This window comes from Larus michahellis, chromosome 3 (assembly GCF_964199755.1).
Source record: "Larus michahellis chromosome 3, bLarMic1.1, whole genome shotgun sequence".
Taxonomy (NCBI): Eukaryota; Metazoa; Chordata; class Aves; order Charadriiformes; family Laridae; genus Larus; species Larus michahellis.
The window spans coordinates 38149090-38165967 of NC_133898.1; the positions used below are offsets into that span (position 1 = coordinate 38149090).

At 43.6% G+C, this 16878-nt stretch overlaps 1 protein-coding gene across 1 annotated transcript; it reads left to right on the top strand.

The window, feature by feature from the left end:
- The first annotated feature begins 12948 nt into the window (after positions 1-12948).
- SAYSD1 (SAYSVFN motif domain containing 1) lies at positions 12949-13700 on the top strand. The gene is made up of 2 exons (XM_074579716.1): positions 12949-13133; positions 13221-13700. The coding sequence occupies exons 1-2, from the start codon at positions 12966-12968 to the stop codon at positions 13512-13514; spliced, it is 462 nt and encodes a 153-aa protein (XP_074435817.1). The 5' UTR covers positions 12949-12965; the 3' UTR covers positions 13515-13700.
- Positions 13701-16878: the final 3178 nt, after the last annotated feature.

Sequence of the window (16878 nt, forward strand, 5' to 3'; positions counted from 1 at the left end):
GGTGATGCATGCTGTAAAACCAACTGAGAAGGACCCCAACGCTGTTTATATTGAAGGAAAGACCACAGCTGTTCTCTGACACTGCCCTGGATTTCATCAAGAGATCAGATGAAATTTGCTGAATGTCCTGGACCTTGATATGAATGGTGCATCACAGGAGATGTCAGCCAGCAACAGCAAAACACCAGAGCAACTTGTCTGAAGGCCATAGAAGTGTATGTCAAGTCAAGAACCTTGATTTATATGCTGTGAAAGAAGGCCTTGGCCTAAAGAGATTACCACCTATCAAATGGAGAGAGTATTTTTGTTGTAGACTGGATGTATACACCAAAACTGTAAGTGCAATAAAGCATTAACAGAAACAGTTATAATGAAGCATCTAAGTATTGTTAGATGGAAGTGTCCTTGGAAGCCTTATGGCCCTGCTAACTGTTGAGGAGAGGATAGGAGAACCGAGGCTGTGGATTTCATTTTTCTGCAATCAGCCAAGACTGAAGAACATGAAAAAAATAGAAAAACAGGAGAGAAAGAGTCAACTTTCTTGTGAAGTGAGACTGAGGTGGTAATATAACAACTAAAGACAGACTCAAATTGTGATAGGTCTGGAGATATGGCATAAATTCTTTTGGCCGCATAACCTGCAGGTAAAGATGCGTAGTAAATACAACTGTAGAGCAGGTGCCATTTTGTTCAATCTCCTAGGATTTTTTTCCAGAAATAAACATAGACACTAAATTTAGCCAACCGTATGAGTCTTAGCATTAGGCCTGTACCTTCCATGAGGAACACTGGGCCAGATACTTGCTAATGTATGTGCATGTAGCGCTAGTGATTTTTATTCATTTCTTTTTATATAGCTGATGCCTGCTGAGAACCTAGTCAGTACTGTTCTGTTGATTGCCCACTGGTTTTGTTGTTTTACCGCTTGCTAACAAATATGGGCAATGATATGAAGCAAAGCAATGCTGGAATAATTATGTATTTGTGCTCTCTTAGTAAAAAGTCTATTATTTCATGTAGATGATCAGTATTTACTTTGAACTTCTCAAAAACACTTTTGTTCAAGAATGTGAATGTGTGCTGATACCCAATGTTTTAAAACCACTATCAGCGGAACAGCTTCTTTTAATGAATACAGGAAAATATTTCCTAGCACTTCAATTTAAAATAGAGAACATTTAAAAAAAAAAAAAAAAGAAAGAGGACAGAATACCAAATTTCCTCTGGAAAGAAAAAGCAATAGTTGGAAAACCTGAAATTGAACTCTGAAATCCATTTAATGAAACAGACATTATATATACAGGAAGACTTGATCCATTTTTGGCTCAATACACCTCATAAAGTTTCTAAAGAAAAGGATTTTTTTGGTATTGGTCCAGAGCTCCCTTTTCAGTATCCCACGGTCTGGAGACACGGATGCTTTTGTGTAGATCATAATTATATAAATCAAACATATTTTGTGCATCTGAGTGAACTAAAAACAACTTGAGTTCTATGAGACCAGTTCTACAGTGAATAGGTCCACCTCCATAAATACATAATGAAAGAGTCTTTGTATATGTGATTTTACTTTTATTTTATAACTTATTTACCCCAGAAACACAAACATATGTCCATCACAGAAGGGAAAATGGAATTAGAAAGAGAGGGAGTGTATATTCATCTAATGTAATGTAAATTGTACTTTGGTCCCTCATCCTGGAATTAAATCCTTTCAGGCCTCTGTGGTTGATTCACAAATATGTCTTTGGGAGATCAGTGTCAGAATTGGCTGTGCCTGCAGCAGGGAAAAGGGAGATGCATTCTCAGCTTGTATTGTGCAGTTTTCCAATGTTAGCTGTATGAAGAATTACAGAAGTGAAGAATAAAGCTGTCTATCTTTTGGGCTTGACAGTCAGAAAGTGGTATAAAAACCATATGTTGAAATTCAGTGTGCATGTGATAAAAACCACACTTATTGAAAGCAAAGGTATGTTTTGAAAGGTTGGACAGAACTGCCCATCGTACGTGAAGATCAGGTTTGTGACTATCTGATGAACCTGAAAGTGAACAAGTCCATGGGACCTGATGGGATACACCCACGGGTACTGAAGGAACTGGCAGATGAGGTTGCTAAACCGCTCTCTATTATATTCCAAAAGTCATGGCAGTCTGGTGAAGTCCCCACTGACTGAAAAAGGGGAAACATAATCCCCATTTCCAAAAAGGGAAAGAAGGAGGAACCAGGGAACTATAGGCCAGTCAGTCTCACCTCCGTGCCTGGTAAGATTATGGAGCAGATCCTCCTGGAGGCACTGCTGAGGCAGAAGAATAACAAAGAGGTGATTGGGTACAACACGGCTTCACCAAGGGCAAATCATGCCTGACAAACCTGGTGGCCTTCTGTGAGAAGGTCACAACATCAACAGACAAGGGGAGAGCAACTGATGTCATTTACCTGGACCTGAGCAAAGCCTTTGACACTGTCCTGCATGACATCCTGGTCTCCAAGCTGATAAAATATGGCTTTGATGGACTGACAATTCAGTGGATAAAGAACTGCCTTGACGGCCACACCCAAAGAGTGTCTGTCAATGGGTCCATGTCCAAGTGGAGGCCAGTGACAAGTAGAGTCCCTCCAGGATCAGTGCTGGGACTGGTCTTGTTTAACATCTTCATCAGCAACATGGACAGTGGCATAGATTGCACCCTCAGCAAGTTTGCCAATGACACCAAGCTGTGTGGGGCTGCTGACACGCTGGAGGGAAGGGATGCCATCCAGAGGGACCTTGACAGGCTGGAGAGGTGGGCCCATGCCAACCTCATGAAGTTCAACAAGACCAAGTGCAAGGTCCTCCATCTGGGTCAGGGCAATCCCAAGCACCGATATAGGCTGGGCAGTGACTGGCTTGAGAGCAGCCCTGAAGAAAAGGACTTGGGGGTGCTGGTAGACGAGGGGCTCAACATGAGCCGTCAGTGTGCACTAGCAGCCCAGAAAGCCAATCGTATCCTGGGCTGCATCAGGAGAAGCGTGGCCAACAGGTCGAGGGAGGTGATTCTCTCCCCCTCTACTCCACTCTCATGAGACCCCACCTGGAGTACTGCATCCAATTCTGGAGCCCCTACTGCAAGAAAGATATGGACGTGCTGGAACGTGTCCAGAGAAGGGCCACGAGGATGATCAGAGGGCTGGAGCACCTCTCCTATGAGGACAGACTGAGAGAGTTGGGGTTGTTCAGTCTGGAGAAAAGAAGGCTCCGAGGAGACCTTATAGCGGCCTTCCAGTATCTTAAGGGGGCTTACAAGAAAGCTGGTGAGGGACTTTTTAGGATGTTGGGTAATGGTAGGACTAGAGGGAATGGATTAAAACTAGAGCTGGGACAATTCAGACTGGACGTTAGGAAGAAGTTCTTCACCATGAGGGTGGTGAGACACTGGAACAGGTTGCCCAGAGAGGTGGTGGAAGCCCCATCCCTGGAAGTTTTTAAGGCCAGGCTGGATGGGGCTCTGAGCAACCTGATCTAGTGGGAGATGTCCCTGCCCATGGCAGGGGGGTTGGAACTAGATGATCTTTAAGGTCCCTTCCAACCCTAACAATTCTATGATTCTATGATGTCACATAAGCAGATGGCATAGATTTAAGATTTCAGTTTTATTTAGATCCCAGAAGATAAACTAATCTGAATTGTGGAATATTACAGTAATTTACAAAACAATAAAATAGAAATAAATCACAAGGCAGCCACAGTCCTTCTACCATGAATTAAAAATTATGAACCCAATATTCTGCCAGCTTTTTACCAGGCAAGATAAAACTACTGAGATTAATACAGAAATCTTTAAGGTAATCATCTAAAATGACAGCAGAGGGTGCTATCATTTCTCCTTCAGTTCATGGTTTCACAACTGAATCCATGTCTGTTTTACCCCTTGTGTTGGTACGCTCAAGAATCTTGAAAAAACTAATTCTGAAATTCAGTAGAAGTTATCCAGAAGGGAATTAGAGACCATGGATGGAGGAAGAAAATATACACTGGTAGGTATTTAAGGCCAGAACTCAACTTCTAAATGTGAAGGTTCTGCAACACGCTCTTTGATTTTACAAAAATAAATTGTAGAGATTTTTGCTGTTGTCTGTTTCTCTTTTCTCTAGAAACATAAATGTCAGACCTTTTAATCTGTAAATATTTCTCCCTCATGGATTTATACCTTATCTGCTACAGACCATTGTCCTTACTGAACTGCTCAAACAGAAATGATAGAAAATAGGGCTAAATGTTCGCAATGTCCTGCCTATGAAGGCCACTTAGTCATCCTTTGGAAGAACTGACAAAAGAACATATTGCATCCTTTGCTGCCTTCTGAGATAAACAAATGACCTAGAAACAGTCCTCAGTCTTTTCTGCCATCTGAAATCTCTACTTAAGCATGACACATGAAGCATGGTTTCCTTTGATTTGGGCTTTCCCCCCCCTTCCTTTTGAAGCTTGATTGCTCAAAGCATGGCCTGCAAGGCCCCAGTCAAGTGAAGTACTTAAACTCTGGTCGAGTTGGACTGAAGAGATAGCTCAGGCGTGAGGTTACATGCTGAACCTGCTGCAATGCTGACTGACCTTCAGGATCAGCCCCAAAATGCCAAGGTTTCTAAACCCACCAGAGGCCGGCTGAGTACTCCACATTATCTTACTGCACTAGAACCAGCCAGACCCAGTTTTGAACTTTACTTGTCCTAAATTTAGAGACTCAGCCCCATTCCAGGTTGTCTTTACAATGTGATATGTAAGAAGCTAACTTTGTTTAGGTCCTAATTGTCCTCTTCATGTTATTTATCTTATTTTAAAACCTTGTATGCATAAGGTACAAGATTTGTGGGGAATACTTACAATATAATAAATAGAATAAATTGACTGGATTTGTCACAGTAAAAATAAAAGTTACAGTTTTTGTCGTTGTGTTGGTTTGTTTTTAAGGGAAATAAAGCGAAGCAATTTTGTGTGGGGCCCACAGGTCTCATCAAGCAGATAGAGAGGTATGATCTCAGTTCGGTCCATCAGGAGATGTAATCCCAACCCCAGTGTAGCCCTGGCAAAGTTCCCACTGACTTCAGTGGGGTCAGGATTTCACTTCGCACAGTCTCATCAGTTCAGGAAAGCTGAGGGTCTGGCTTGGCGTCTCCATTTCTCTCAGACCCACAGGAGTGTCTCCATTCTCACCTCACATGAATTGCCTTGTTCTTCCCTCCTACCTGTGTATTCACCTAATCTCACCTTACTGGGCTTTACACCTGAAATATTGTGTCTTGTCCTCCGCTAACCAGAGGAGACTGCTGCTGAGTCTCTGCTCGATGTGGTGCTTGCTATGGTTCTGCAAAGAACTGTGTTTTTCTGGGCTCACAGTCATCCCCAAGCCACTGAAATAACTTGAAGAGAAAGCGGTAACTGCTGGAAGACTGAGGATTTTCCACTTCTGAGGATGTCAGAGGTAGGCTTCTGCATTATGTATTGGATTTTGGAGTTGTGAATGGATATTTTTGCAAGTCAGGGTTGGCAATACGTTTAATTCAAACAGTTACTAATCTGTTTCAATAGGCAAAGTTGCCTTTTACAAGCTTTCAGCAGTTAGTAAAGACTGTCTTTCTGTGAGTCTTTTGTGGATTTAAGATTTTCTTAGATTTTCCTTCTCTTTTCCCATTTTGCCTCAGTTAGGCTTTGCTGCCAGATCTTTATTCCATTTATGAGAACACTTGTTGGCATAAAAAATACTCTCTCTGTGAATTACACCCTATTAAATTTAACCTACAAAGCAAGGAACTCGGATTCCTCAGAGCTCTGTACCACTATTGCACCTTTTACTCTGGTGGTATCCATTTGGGTTCCTGTGGTTTTTTTACAATCATGAAGATAAATTCATTGGTATATTCTTAATGAATTAAAAGTCAACATTTGGTGGTGGGGGCGTAAGATCCAAAATAGCATGTAATTACCAAGAGTGGGACGAAAACTTCAATTATATCCTTACACACAGATCAATTGCACTCTGGACCCTAACTCAATCCAAAGCGCCAGTTACGAGATGCTGGATGAATAGAGCAGGTGCAGTCACCTAAACATGGATGAGGGACTTGGACAGAATTTAGATTGCTTGGCTGCAATCCAAGACAGCCACGTACAAAATCTTCGCCCTGGTGATTAGCCAGGCTTTGTCCAAAAATCTTTCTTGGTTGCACCCGTGTGTCTAGAGAAGTGCTGTCATCTTAACTGAGCAGAGCATCCTCATGTCCTATTTTCTATAAAATTAATTTGGGATTCTCAAACTATTCATCCCTAGGGGTGGTATGTCATTCTGGTACATGGCTGAGATATCTGACGGCTCTGGATTCAGCACAGAACATTGAAAAGTAATCACGACTTCCATTAGAAAATGAATGAGTACTCAGGGAACTTTGTACTGGTGGTGATGCCCGCATTTTGTACGACGGTACAACAGCTGGAGTATTTACCCACTGAACACTAGGTTTTTCACAGCTGATTCCGATCATGCCCTGGCCTTGACTCGTTGCATTGGTGGGATATAAAGCTTTCTGCTCCTGCCTTCCTCCCAGGGTTCACAAGCCCATAAATAGTCCTTCTGTAACTGGCAGATGAATTTAGGGATGAAATTCATTACTTGTGTGCCTGGTTTTCATTTGTGTGTGCCATCCACTAACTTTCACTGGTGGACTGCAACCTTGTGCGTTACTGAGGGCAGCCTGGAGCTTAGAGCTCAAAGCTTCTGTTGGAATGAAATCAGTCATTTGTATGACCCTGTAGCAGAGTTTGGAAAGAAGCTGGTGTATCATATGTTTAAATAGCGATTTGGAAAAGTATTTTCCTAGCTCATGCTGAAAGGCCAAAGTTCTCTTGGTGGATTGGATAGTTTATCCCTGTCTTTGAGAAGACAAGTGAAGGCCTTACACCTAACCTTTGTCATCCGTTAGCTGTGATCTGACTGAGCGGTTTTACTTCTGGTGGCAATAGTCATAAATATTCCAGAATCCAGTGTAGGTGTCGGGGCTAAGAGGACATGATGATGATAAGAACTTGGCAAAAAGAGTAAACTGGTAGTATTTCCATACAATCTGACAATTTTTTAGAAGTAATAGTTTAGACTTTTGCCCTGTGGATTACGTGGACATATACATACGTACCTATTTTATTTTAGGTAAGCTCATTTCTTTCATGTAGAGCCAAGGAGGCATAGGACTGCCTCCTTCATCTTGTGTTCTGCTGAATAATTTGTGGGAATTAAGAAATAGCAGTAAGCCCTTAACACCTGGTACACCTATCTCAGGAGTGCAGGTGCAGTCTTACCCCTTTTGGATTGTTTATAGGCAAATTATATTTATCAGCAAAAGCCTGAGGCGCCAGACAGCTGGCTGGAATGCACATTGCCAACTGTGATGACAGGTCAGTTCTTCTGGATGATGATTTGCTCTATCATATAGGACAGAGGTGTGAAGGCATAAGAAAAGGTTGTTTCTGGGCATTCTGCTCCTCCAAAAATTAAATCGGTCAGTGCTCTGCTGCTCTTTGCATTTTTATGTAAGTGGCTGTATAAAACTCTCAATCAATGGGAACATTAAAGTTTATGGTGTACTGTTAATGAAAGGCTTCTGAAGACTGAGTGCGTATGCGTGTAAGGGGCTGATGTATTCCACTTTTGTCTTTCTCACTCTTTATTCACCTTCTAGCATATATTTTCTATATTTTAAACACCATTGGATTTGAAGGAAATAGATGTGGAACCAGAATTCAGATACAGAAATGGTTTTAAGATGTTCTCTGACATTCTCTTTACTTCATTTTCCTTTTATGCAACACGGGGGAAATGCTGTTACAACACCTAGTTACAGACTGTTGTGGTTAGGTGCCGTGCAAACCTAGAATGAAAAAATATTCACTCCAAGCCCAAAGAGCCTTACCTATTTCCAACCCCACAAAAGTGCTTTGATAGTTAATTTATAAAGTATTTTTTTTAAAAAAAAGCTCTGAGAAGAGTTGACTGGAGAGTTGACACACAGGAGCGACAAATCAGGCTTCCTTTCACTTAAGTTATAGGGAATTTTAGGTGGCAGCTGCATTTTTTCCCACCCTATCTACATGATAAAAAACAAAAGGCAGTATTATGATCTTTTGAAGTTTTAGAGGTTTTGAAAACTTTGACTTTCGAATCAGATCGAAGTTATGAATATGGCAAAACAATCCCAGCTAGAATGCTCATCAGTGTTATATTCTAAATGTAATAAAATAGCTTATCTTTTTGTCTGTTACAATGATTTCACTAAATATCTGACATTTACAGCTGACATTGTACTAGTGAGGGATATTTACTATGTTCTTGTCCTCAAATGAAAGTTTCACATGAAATGCTAAGGAACGTTTCAGGGTTGTGACAGAAATATTAGTAATTCTGCTTTGCCTGTGGTTTAATGTGTTTAAATACAGAGCATTTCAGCACATAAAGCAGTAACATAAGTGCTAGGATCTCAGCACCTTTTAGCATGCACTGCTGAATATACAAATGTACACATTTTGAAACCACACAGATGTGAAAATTTGCAATTCATAACCTAAACTGCTTCAATAAAAAGACAGACAAAAAGATTTCCTTTATGTCTAAAGGCAAAGTACCCTGATGCTGCTATTTTAGGAAGAAAAATTAATGACCATTTTTTACAACGGAAGCAGCAGCTCTTGTCTGCAGTTTAGAACTGATTAGTAAATGGATATGCAGAAGGCTGTGTATGGAATTAGACAAGTATGAGTCTGTGCACTTCAATCTATTTTATACATGTTCTCCAAGACCTCAACAACTAAAGCTAATGTTCCCTCAGCTCCATTGAACTAATTAAGCTAGGTCGTTATATTAATAATGGGTTGCCCTTCTGTGTGCATTTATGGCACTTAGCAAGTCAGTGTGTGTGTATGTATGCTTACCTCATGAAGGAGAAAGCTCCTGTCAATGAATTAAATTAATCCATCCAGAGAATTAATGTGCCTTGATTACTGTTGATATCTGAAAAAGCTGGCATGCAGGAACAGATACCTGCAGCTGCAGGGAGTGAGTGACAACACTCCAAAACACTGAGCAAGGCCCTGAGCCTGTACTCTTGAATGAAGAGGCTGCTGACGCCCAGACGCGGTGATGGGCTGCCGATGTGATAAACGCAAAGGCTGCCACAGGATCTGAATGTTGCTATCAACACTTAGCTTAACTTAACTCAGTTGGGGTGGTATTTTGCCACAACTAGTTCTAATGTCCTCTGTCACATAAAAATCTTTCCCCAAATTAGTTTACAGTTCTCTTGCTTCCTTAACGAGTATGAAAGACCAGAGACACTTGAAAAATTCATTAGGAAAAACTCTGCAGTCACTCCCCAAAAATAAAAAGTCTGACGCGCTTTGGACATGGCTTTGATAGTTTTCTTGTTTTGTCAATTCTTTCAGCAGCCACTTCCTCTCCCTCAGTTCTCTTGCTGATGGAGTGCCACATCCAAGGTTGCTAAGGGTTTGGAAGTTCCCGAGTACTGAAAAAAGTAGTCCTTTAAGCTGGTGATAATTGAATGAGAGCAAAATGCAAAGATTCTTCTGTAGCATAAATATTAAAATATAATGAAAAGTTGACAGCTGGGATAAAAGAAAAGGTTTCAAAATTGCTGAAGTGGAAATATATAAAGAACAAGAGGTTTTCTTCTTGGCACAGAGAAACATGCATGAGGGATTCTTTGTATTACAGACATGACAACTACGATTTAGCATGAAATCAAGTTAAAAAAAATCACAAGTTTTAAAGTGATTTTAATGCTGCCTCCTAAAAGTCGATGGACAGTTCCAAAATTTCAGTTATCAAGAATGAAGCACTAGAGATCTATCAATAGCACCCAACATTTTTGATTATTCATTTACTTAGCTGCAGCGAAGGAGAGAAGGACTTGGCTCATAGTCTCACACCTACAAAGAGTCTATATTCGATTTGTTTTTCTCGTGCATAGTGAGAAAGTCATGAAAGGACTCAAGAGTCCCAGAGAAGTGTTCTTCAACTGCTCCATGCCCTCCTTGCCCTCCCAACCACTGGCTGAGGATCCAGAGACTGGGCTTGGTGAACTGCCCAGGACCTTTGTAAGCACTGGAGTAGGGAACAAACTGTCCAGATGGTTTGTTAAACAAACAAAACTAAGTGTCTATTCAATGGAGCTGTTTGTTTAAAAACAGGTTATATTGAAGTCATTTAGGACTTTATGGATACAAATTTGTTTAGGTATTTGTCTGCAGTGTAACGCTCATCTAGAGATGAGGTTACTGTAGTGCATTTAGGCTTCAAAGGTATGGTTCATGGCACTCTTTTATGTGTTTCTTAAAAACACATGGCAATATAGGTAGCCCGAAACAGCCATAAAATAGCATTTGGATGCACAATAGCAAGTACATACCAAACCCAGTAAATTTTGAAAAAAAAAACTCATAGCGTGTGAATTACTGGGTGCAGCTTGCAAAGGTGGTATTACGCTCAGGTACAACCATTAGTTCGCCTGATGATGCACACAGAACAGAACATGTTCCTCCTTCTTGGAGGAGCTGTTTTGATGAACAGTAGTACAAGAGAAAGAAAAAAATATCCAAATAATATAATGTCCTGTGCAAGCTATCTTAAACCATTTTGGACTGTTATTTCAAAATCAAATTTCCACAAATAAAGAGAAAAATGTCATTCACTGTGGCACTTTTTGCAAAGTTGGAAGGTTAAAAGAAAGTTATTTTGTAACTGAGCATAAAATAGGCATTTGAAAAATGATTTAGCTGGAAAAAACACAATTTTTTCCACATTAAGATAACTTAAGAACACCCAAATAGATTTTTATTAGAATTCTCATATTCACTTCTGAGCTGACACATGCATGAGATATTCAGCCCTAAAGGTCACTTCTGAGAAAGCTATAAGTAACTGGAAACAGCACTGCAGGATGAAATGATGTCTCATTGCTAACTATTACTGCTGGAGAGTGATAAATATTTCACTCCTGAGGCTAAGAGCCGGCTCCTGTAAATAAATTTCTATTTCTCGGCTGTGCTGATTGCTGAAACATGATGTGACAGAGCTGGTTTTCCCAATTTTAATTTTTTGTTTAAAGAGAGGGTGGGTTGGCCTGACCCCGTTTTAGCAGGCATCTGTGCCAAGGGAGGCCAGCAGGCCTGCATTGGAGGGAGCCCACCGCATGCTTCTCCACAGCCAGGAGCAGGTGGTGCAGGGAGAGCCCCAGCTCCTCTCACCCCATTGAGAGTGGGGCTGTTGGCCATGCCCAGCATGGGTGCCCTTCTCCTCCATGCCACCCTGACCAGGTTGCTCAGTGCTTCTCTAAAGCGTTACAGCGTTGGTGGATAAGGGAAGAGCAACGGATGTCATCCACATGGATTTGTGTAAAGTGTTTGACACTGTCCCACACAGCATCCTGGTCTCTAAATTGGAGAGACATGGATTTGATGGATGGACCAGCTGATAAGGAATTGGCTGCATGGCCGCACTCAAAGAATGGCAGTCAACAGCTTGATGTCCAAGCGGCGACCAGTGCTGAGTGGCGTTCCTCAGGGGTCAGTACTTGGAACAGTGCTGTTTGACATCCTTGTTGGCAATATGGACAGTGGCATTGAGTGCACCCTCACCAAGGTTGCCGATGACACCAAGCTGTGTGGCGCAGTCAACACACTGGAGGGAAGGGATGTCATCCAGAGGGACCTGGACAGGGTTAAGAGATGGACCCTTGCAAACCTCATGAAATTCAACAAGGCCAAGTGCAAGCTGCAAGAGAGAGCAGCTCTGAGGAGAAGGACTTGGGGGTCTTGGCGAATGAGAAGCTCAACATGAGCCGGCAACTTGTGCTTGCAGCCCAGAAAGCCAACTGCGTCCTGAGCCGCATCAAAAGAAGTGTGGCCAGCAGGTTGAGGGAGGTGATTCTCACCCTCTACTCCACTGTGGTGAGACCCCACCTGAAATACTGCGTCCAGCTCTGTGGCCCCCAACATAAGAATGACATGGACCTGTTGGAGAGGGTTCAGAGGAGGGCCATGAGGATCAGAGGGCTGGAGCACCTACACTATGAAGACAGGGTGCGAGAGTTGGGGTTGTTCAACCTGGAGAAGACTCTGGAAAGACCTAAAAGCAGCCTTCCAGTGCCTACGGGGAAGATGGGGAGGGACTCTTTCTTAGGGAATGTAGCAACAGGATGAGGGGCAATGGTTTTAAACTGAAAGAGGGTAGATTTAGGTGAGATATTAGGAAGAAGTTCTTTACAATGAGGGTGGTGAGACACTGGAACAGGTTGCCCAGAGAGGTGGTGGAGGCCCCATCCCTGGAGACATTCAAGGCCAGGCTGGATGAGGCTCTGAGCAACCTGATCTAGTTGAAGATGTCCCTGCTTACTGCGGGGGGGTTGGACTACATGACCTTTAAAGGTCCCTTCCAACCCAACACCCGGAAATTGTGCTAGTCACCCCAGCTGCTAACGTCTCATTCACCTTCTCCAGGTTTTGGTCACCCCATGCTTTATTCTCTCCCTCTACTTTTCTTTTTGGTGTCGACATTAGTCATTAAGGTTTAAATAGGGAAAAAAACCAACAAAACAACAAAAGAAAACAAAAGAGAGAGGCCTCTGGTGATTTAGAGCTTTTCTCCACAGCTAAACGGCAGGCACAGCTACCAGTTCAGAGGAGAAAAGGCAGGGCCAGCAGGTTGCCTGTGGCTCCCTGCGGGGTGACCCAAGCCCCTGGGAGCCCCCCTCGGTTGGGGCAGAGGCGGCTCGCCACCCGCGCCGCTCCGGCTGCCACCTCAGCCCCGCCGCGCCCCCACCCCGGCTCCGGCCCGCAGGGCGGCGCGCGCGCCGCCCGGCAACGGCTGCCCCGGCCCTGCCCTCAGAGGCGCGGCCCCCGCCCCGCCGCCCTTGCGCAGGCGCGGAAATGTCGGCCGCCGTAGAGCGGCGGCTGGCACTCTTCCGCGCCGCCCGCCGCATCCCCGCCGTCTCGCCGCGTCCCGCCGAGTCTCCAGGAAAGGCCGCGGCTCCGGAGACCGCCGAGGGAGAGCGGGCCGCGGGCCCGGCAGCGGGCCCGGCCTCCGGCAGCGCCGAGGTGAGCGCCGAGGTGGGGGAGGCGGGTCGGGGGGTGTGTGGCGGCCGGTCGGTGCCTGAACGCCACGTCTCGCTGCTGCTTCCACAGGCCCGTCCCGGCGGGGCGGCGGCGGCTCCGGTGTGGGCGCGCCCGCTGCTGCTGAAGGTGCTGTTGTGGGCCGTGCTGCTGGCCCTGTTCGCGGAGCTGGAGCTGGGGCTGCCCTACTTCGTCCTCTCCCTGCTGTACTGGATGTACGCCGGCACCCGCGGCCCCGCCGAGCGGCGGCGGGGCGAGCTGAGCGCCTACTCTGTCTTCAACCCCGGCTGCGCCGCCATCGCCGGGACGCTGACGGCCGAGCAGCTGGAGCGGGAGCTGTATTACCGGCCCGCCGCGGGGAGGTAGCGACCGGCCCGGCGGGGGCGGCCCCCGCCACCTCCTCCGCTCCTCCGCCCCACGGACCCGAGGAGGGACTGAGGGAGGAGGAGGAAGAGAAGGGGGTTATTTCTATGCAAAACGCCACTTGCGCCTTACTCCTGGCCCGGTTTCCCCGGGCACGGTCCAGTCCCGAATAAAGCTGTAGCAAAGCGAGTGCTGTGGTATCCTTTCCTGGGGGGCCGGGCAGCAAAGCCACGGCAGCTGGGCAATAAACCCACGGGCAGCTGTTTTCACTGCTCTTGCAGCAGCACCGAAAGGCACACAGCCTTTCCACAGATGTAGCTGTCGACTTGTCAGCTGTTAAATTTCAGCCCCTGCTGGCCTTTGTCACTGGTAAGAGGAAGGCCGGTGTTTGACAACACCTTTAGTAGAATAGCCAGCTGCTTTTCCTCTCATCACTGGCTAGCATCCTTTTTCTGAAGAAAAGACATAAAGAGCTATCTGCATTCCTGAAATAGAATCATAGCATGGTTCAGGTTGGAAGGGACCTTAAAGATCACCTAGTTCCAACCCCCTGCCATGGGCAGGGACACCTCCCACTAGATCAGGTTGCTCAAAGCCCCATCCAGCCTGGTCTCGAAAGAGGCGGCTGCTGCTGTTTGCACTTGTGTGTTTCATCTAACACAGACCTCTGATTTCGGTGGAAGTTCCCCGTTCACTTCTTATTCCATCTTTTATAGTTTGCAGTGTGAGCAGAAGATATTTATTATTATTCCTGGCAGGTAATAGATGGTTTTCTTTAATCATAATTTTGAAAAAAATTAGGGTGAGTGTGCAGCAGACGTGGAAATACAAGAGGCCTTCAGGCAGAAGGGGATTTGCCCTGTCATTAGACTCAGTCCTTTTAGCACAGCACAGCTGATGACGCTACTCGCCATCATCCCACAGACTGTCAGGTGTACTTCTTGTGTGATCCACTGGTATTTTTAATATATATATCATTGCATTAAAACAAATTATTAAGTCATAGTGAAGAACAGCTGGCAGAGCTTATGCCTATGAAGACTGAGCTGAGACGAAAAGTCACACATTGATCTTTCAAATCCTGTTTCATTATGCCTTTTCTAATTTAAGTTCCACGCTGTTCAGACTTGACTTAACCACATGTTCCATCGTTGGTTGGGGAAACAAAAAGAAGTGTCCTTTGGACTGGAAAGAGAATAGTAGATTAAAGCACAAATAATATGTTTAATACTGCTAAGCATCTCCCAGTAGCTCTCCACAGTGCTTTCTTAGCTTCTAATATTGGTCTCTTGTGTAAACTCCAAATGCTATTTAAAGAGTTTTTGGATTTGCACATATTCCACCGTCCTCTGGTAAAAACCTGTCAGAGTTCTCACTATTCTTACTGATTTCTTCTGACTCACTCACACAAACGCTGCATTGGTTTTGCTTAACATAGCCTCTGCAGGTTCAAAGGCCTTTTTGTAGTAGGCATAGAGTTGCAAATATAAAGCTTTGTTTCTTGGGAGAACTATGAACTGCGAGTCTTTCCATTCTTAGAAAGTTTTCTTCTAATTACAGAATAAGAAGTAGTCAGGTCATACTTAAAGTAAATACACCAGTAAGTGGCAGAACTTTGTGAGTGAAACTTTATTCACAAGGATAAAAATAAACATAACTGTAACGTTTATGGGGAGTTGATAATCTGACATCTTGTACAGTTAGATTCTTTGGGTGTTCTTTAAAACAAGGAAATACATGCAAATAAATATTAAATATAAGGTAACATCCATGAAATTACAAAACTTTATAGCAGCAATGCTGGAAATGAAGTTTTCAGTTGTTACATTATGTCCGGGTGAATTTATAGACTCTTCTAGTTAATGCTTCATGAAACAATTTACCACAATGAGTAAGCATGACGTTGAAAGGCACAAGACATAAAAAAAAAATAAAAAAAATCACACAGTTCATCTGTTCCAGTGCTTTGTGTTGCTTTCCTTGTTTCATGCTACTCAAATAAATGCACACTATAAATTCAACAAAGGCTTGTAAAAGGTTTTACTGAACTAGAAAAAGTATGATGGAGAAATTGGTGTTTAGGCCTTGCTGAAAGTATTTCTCAAAATACACAATTACTGTAATTCTGCTTTGGAGGCAATTACTTTCACTGAGTTGTTCCCTCAGTACTTAGTGGGGATTTACAAAGGTTTGAAGGAGTGAGAGCTTAACCGGTGAGGGAAAAAAAAATTCCACCACACCCCTCTGCTTCGGCTAAGATCTCACTTTGTCATCTTATTTTTCTCTTGGATTCTAACAAGGCAGAAGTTACAAAGGTGAGTTTGACATCTGCTGCTGCAGCTATTCTCATGGGCCCAAAGCCCTTAGTTCTTAAGCGACTAGGAGGGGCAAAAAAAAGCTTATCAAACTGTTGCATGACTCTTGTGACAGCAACTAAGTATGGGTTTATTACTACACACGTAAATACCCTTTGTTCCTATGTCTGTCCTCTTTCACTTGTTAGGTATACTTTCTTCAGCATAATAGTGAGTTAAAGCACCTCTGTAACTTCATATTGTCATAGCAAAACTATCATCTTGCTAACACCTGCACAAGTAGCAGAAACTTTTTTTTTCCCCCCACAGGTTTGCACACAACTAAGCAGGGCCCTGAAAAACTAGCTAGCACCCACTCTTGAATGCTCACGAGCGAAATTATTCCCTCCAGCGTGCATTATCGTAGAGCTGTAAATTTCATCTGTCATCACGCTGCCTGTTCATCTACCAGCGACTAACTTTATCATTTTTTTTCCTATTCAAAACACTTAAGGGTAGATGTTAAGTAGAAGCATCAAGCGTACCCTCTACATACAGAAAGCTAGTGAACTGAATTGCAGGACAGGAGTTAACATACGCACGTAGTAGTCAGGTATTGTATTGGTGGTCACACAACACAGAAGCTAGTTATTAAATTTACAGAAGAACCTGAGGTGCTTCATTGCAAGGTCAACTCTGCAATCAATGTTGGCCTGCGTAGAAGCCAGCACGCTAAACATACGTAAGCCAGCCTGAGAACTGTGGTGGATTTCTACAAACATGTCAGACTTTCCCCCTGGAGCTCAATTACAAGCATTATGTCAGAAGAAGGTAACCCATCCTCTGTAATTCAATTTTTACCTGATGACTGTAAAACTAATCCACCCTGTTGGCAATTTGGATTCTAATACAATGATTAAATAACACCATGCAAAGCAATCTAGCTTCAGGCAGGAAAGATCCTGAATTACATCCCAGAATATCCAGTCCACTTTCTTAGCAATGGGGGATGTGAATGCAAGTGCAAAGAGAGACTTGGAAATAGTTTGGATTTTTTTTTTTCTTCTTTTTTT

What these genes read in the sequence shown, in the direction of transcription:
- SAYSD1 (XM_074579716.1), top strand. Translation starts at nt 12,966, where the DNA reads ATGTCGGCCGCCGTAGAGCGGCGGCTGGCACTCTTCCGCGCCGCCCGC. An exon ending in CGGCCTCCGGCAGCGCCGAG is followed by an intron (nt 13,134 to 13,220) that starts GTGAGCGCCGAG and finishes CTGCTTCCACAG; the next exon opens with GCCCGTCCCGGCGGGGCGGC.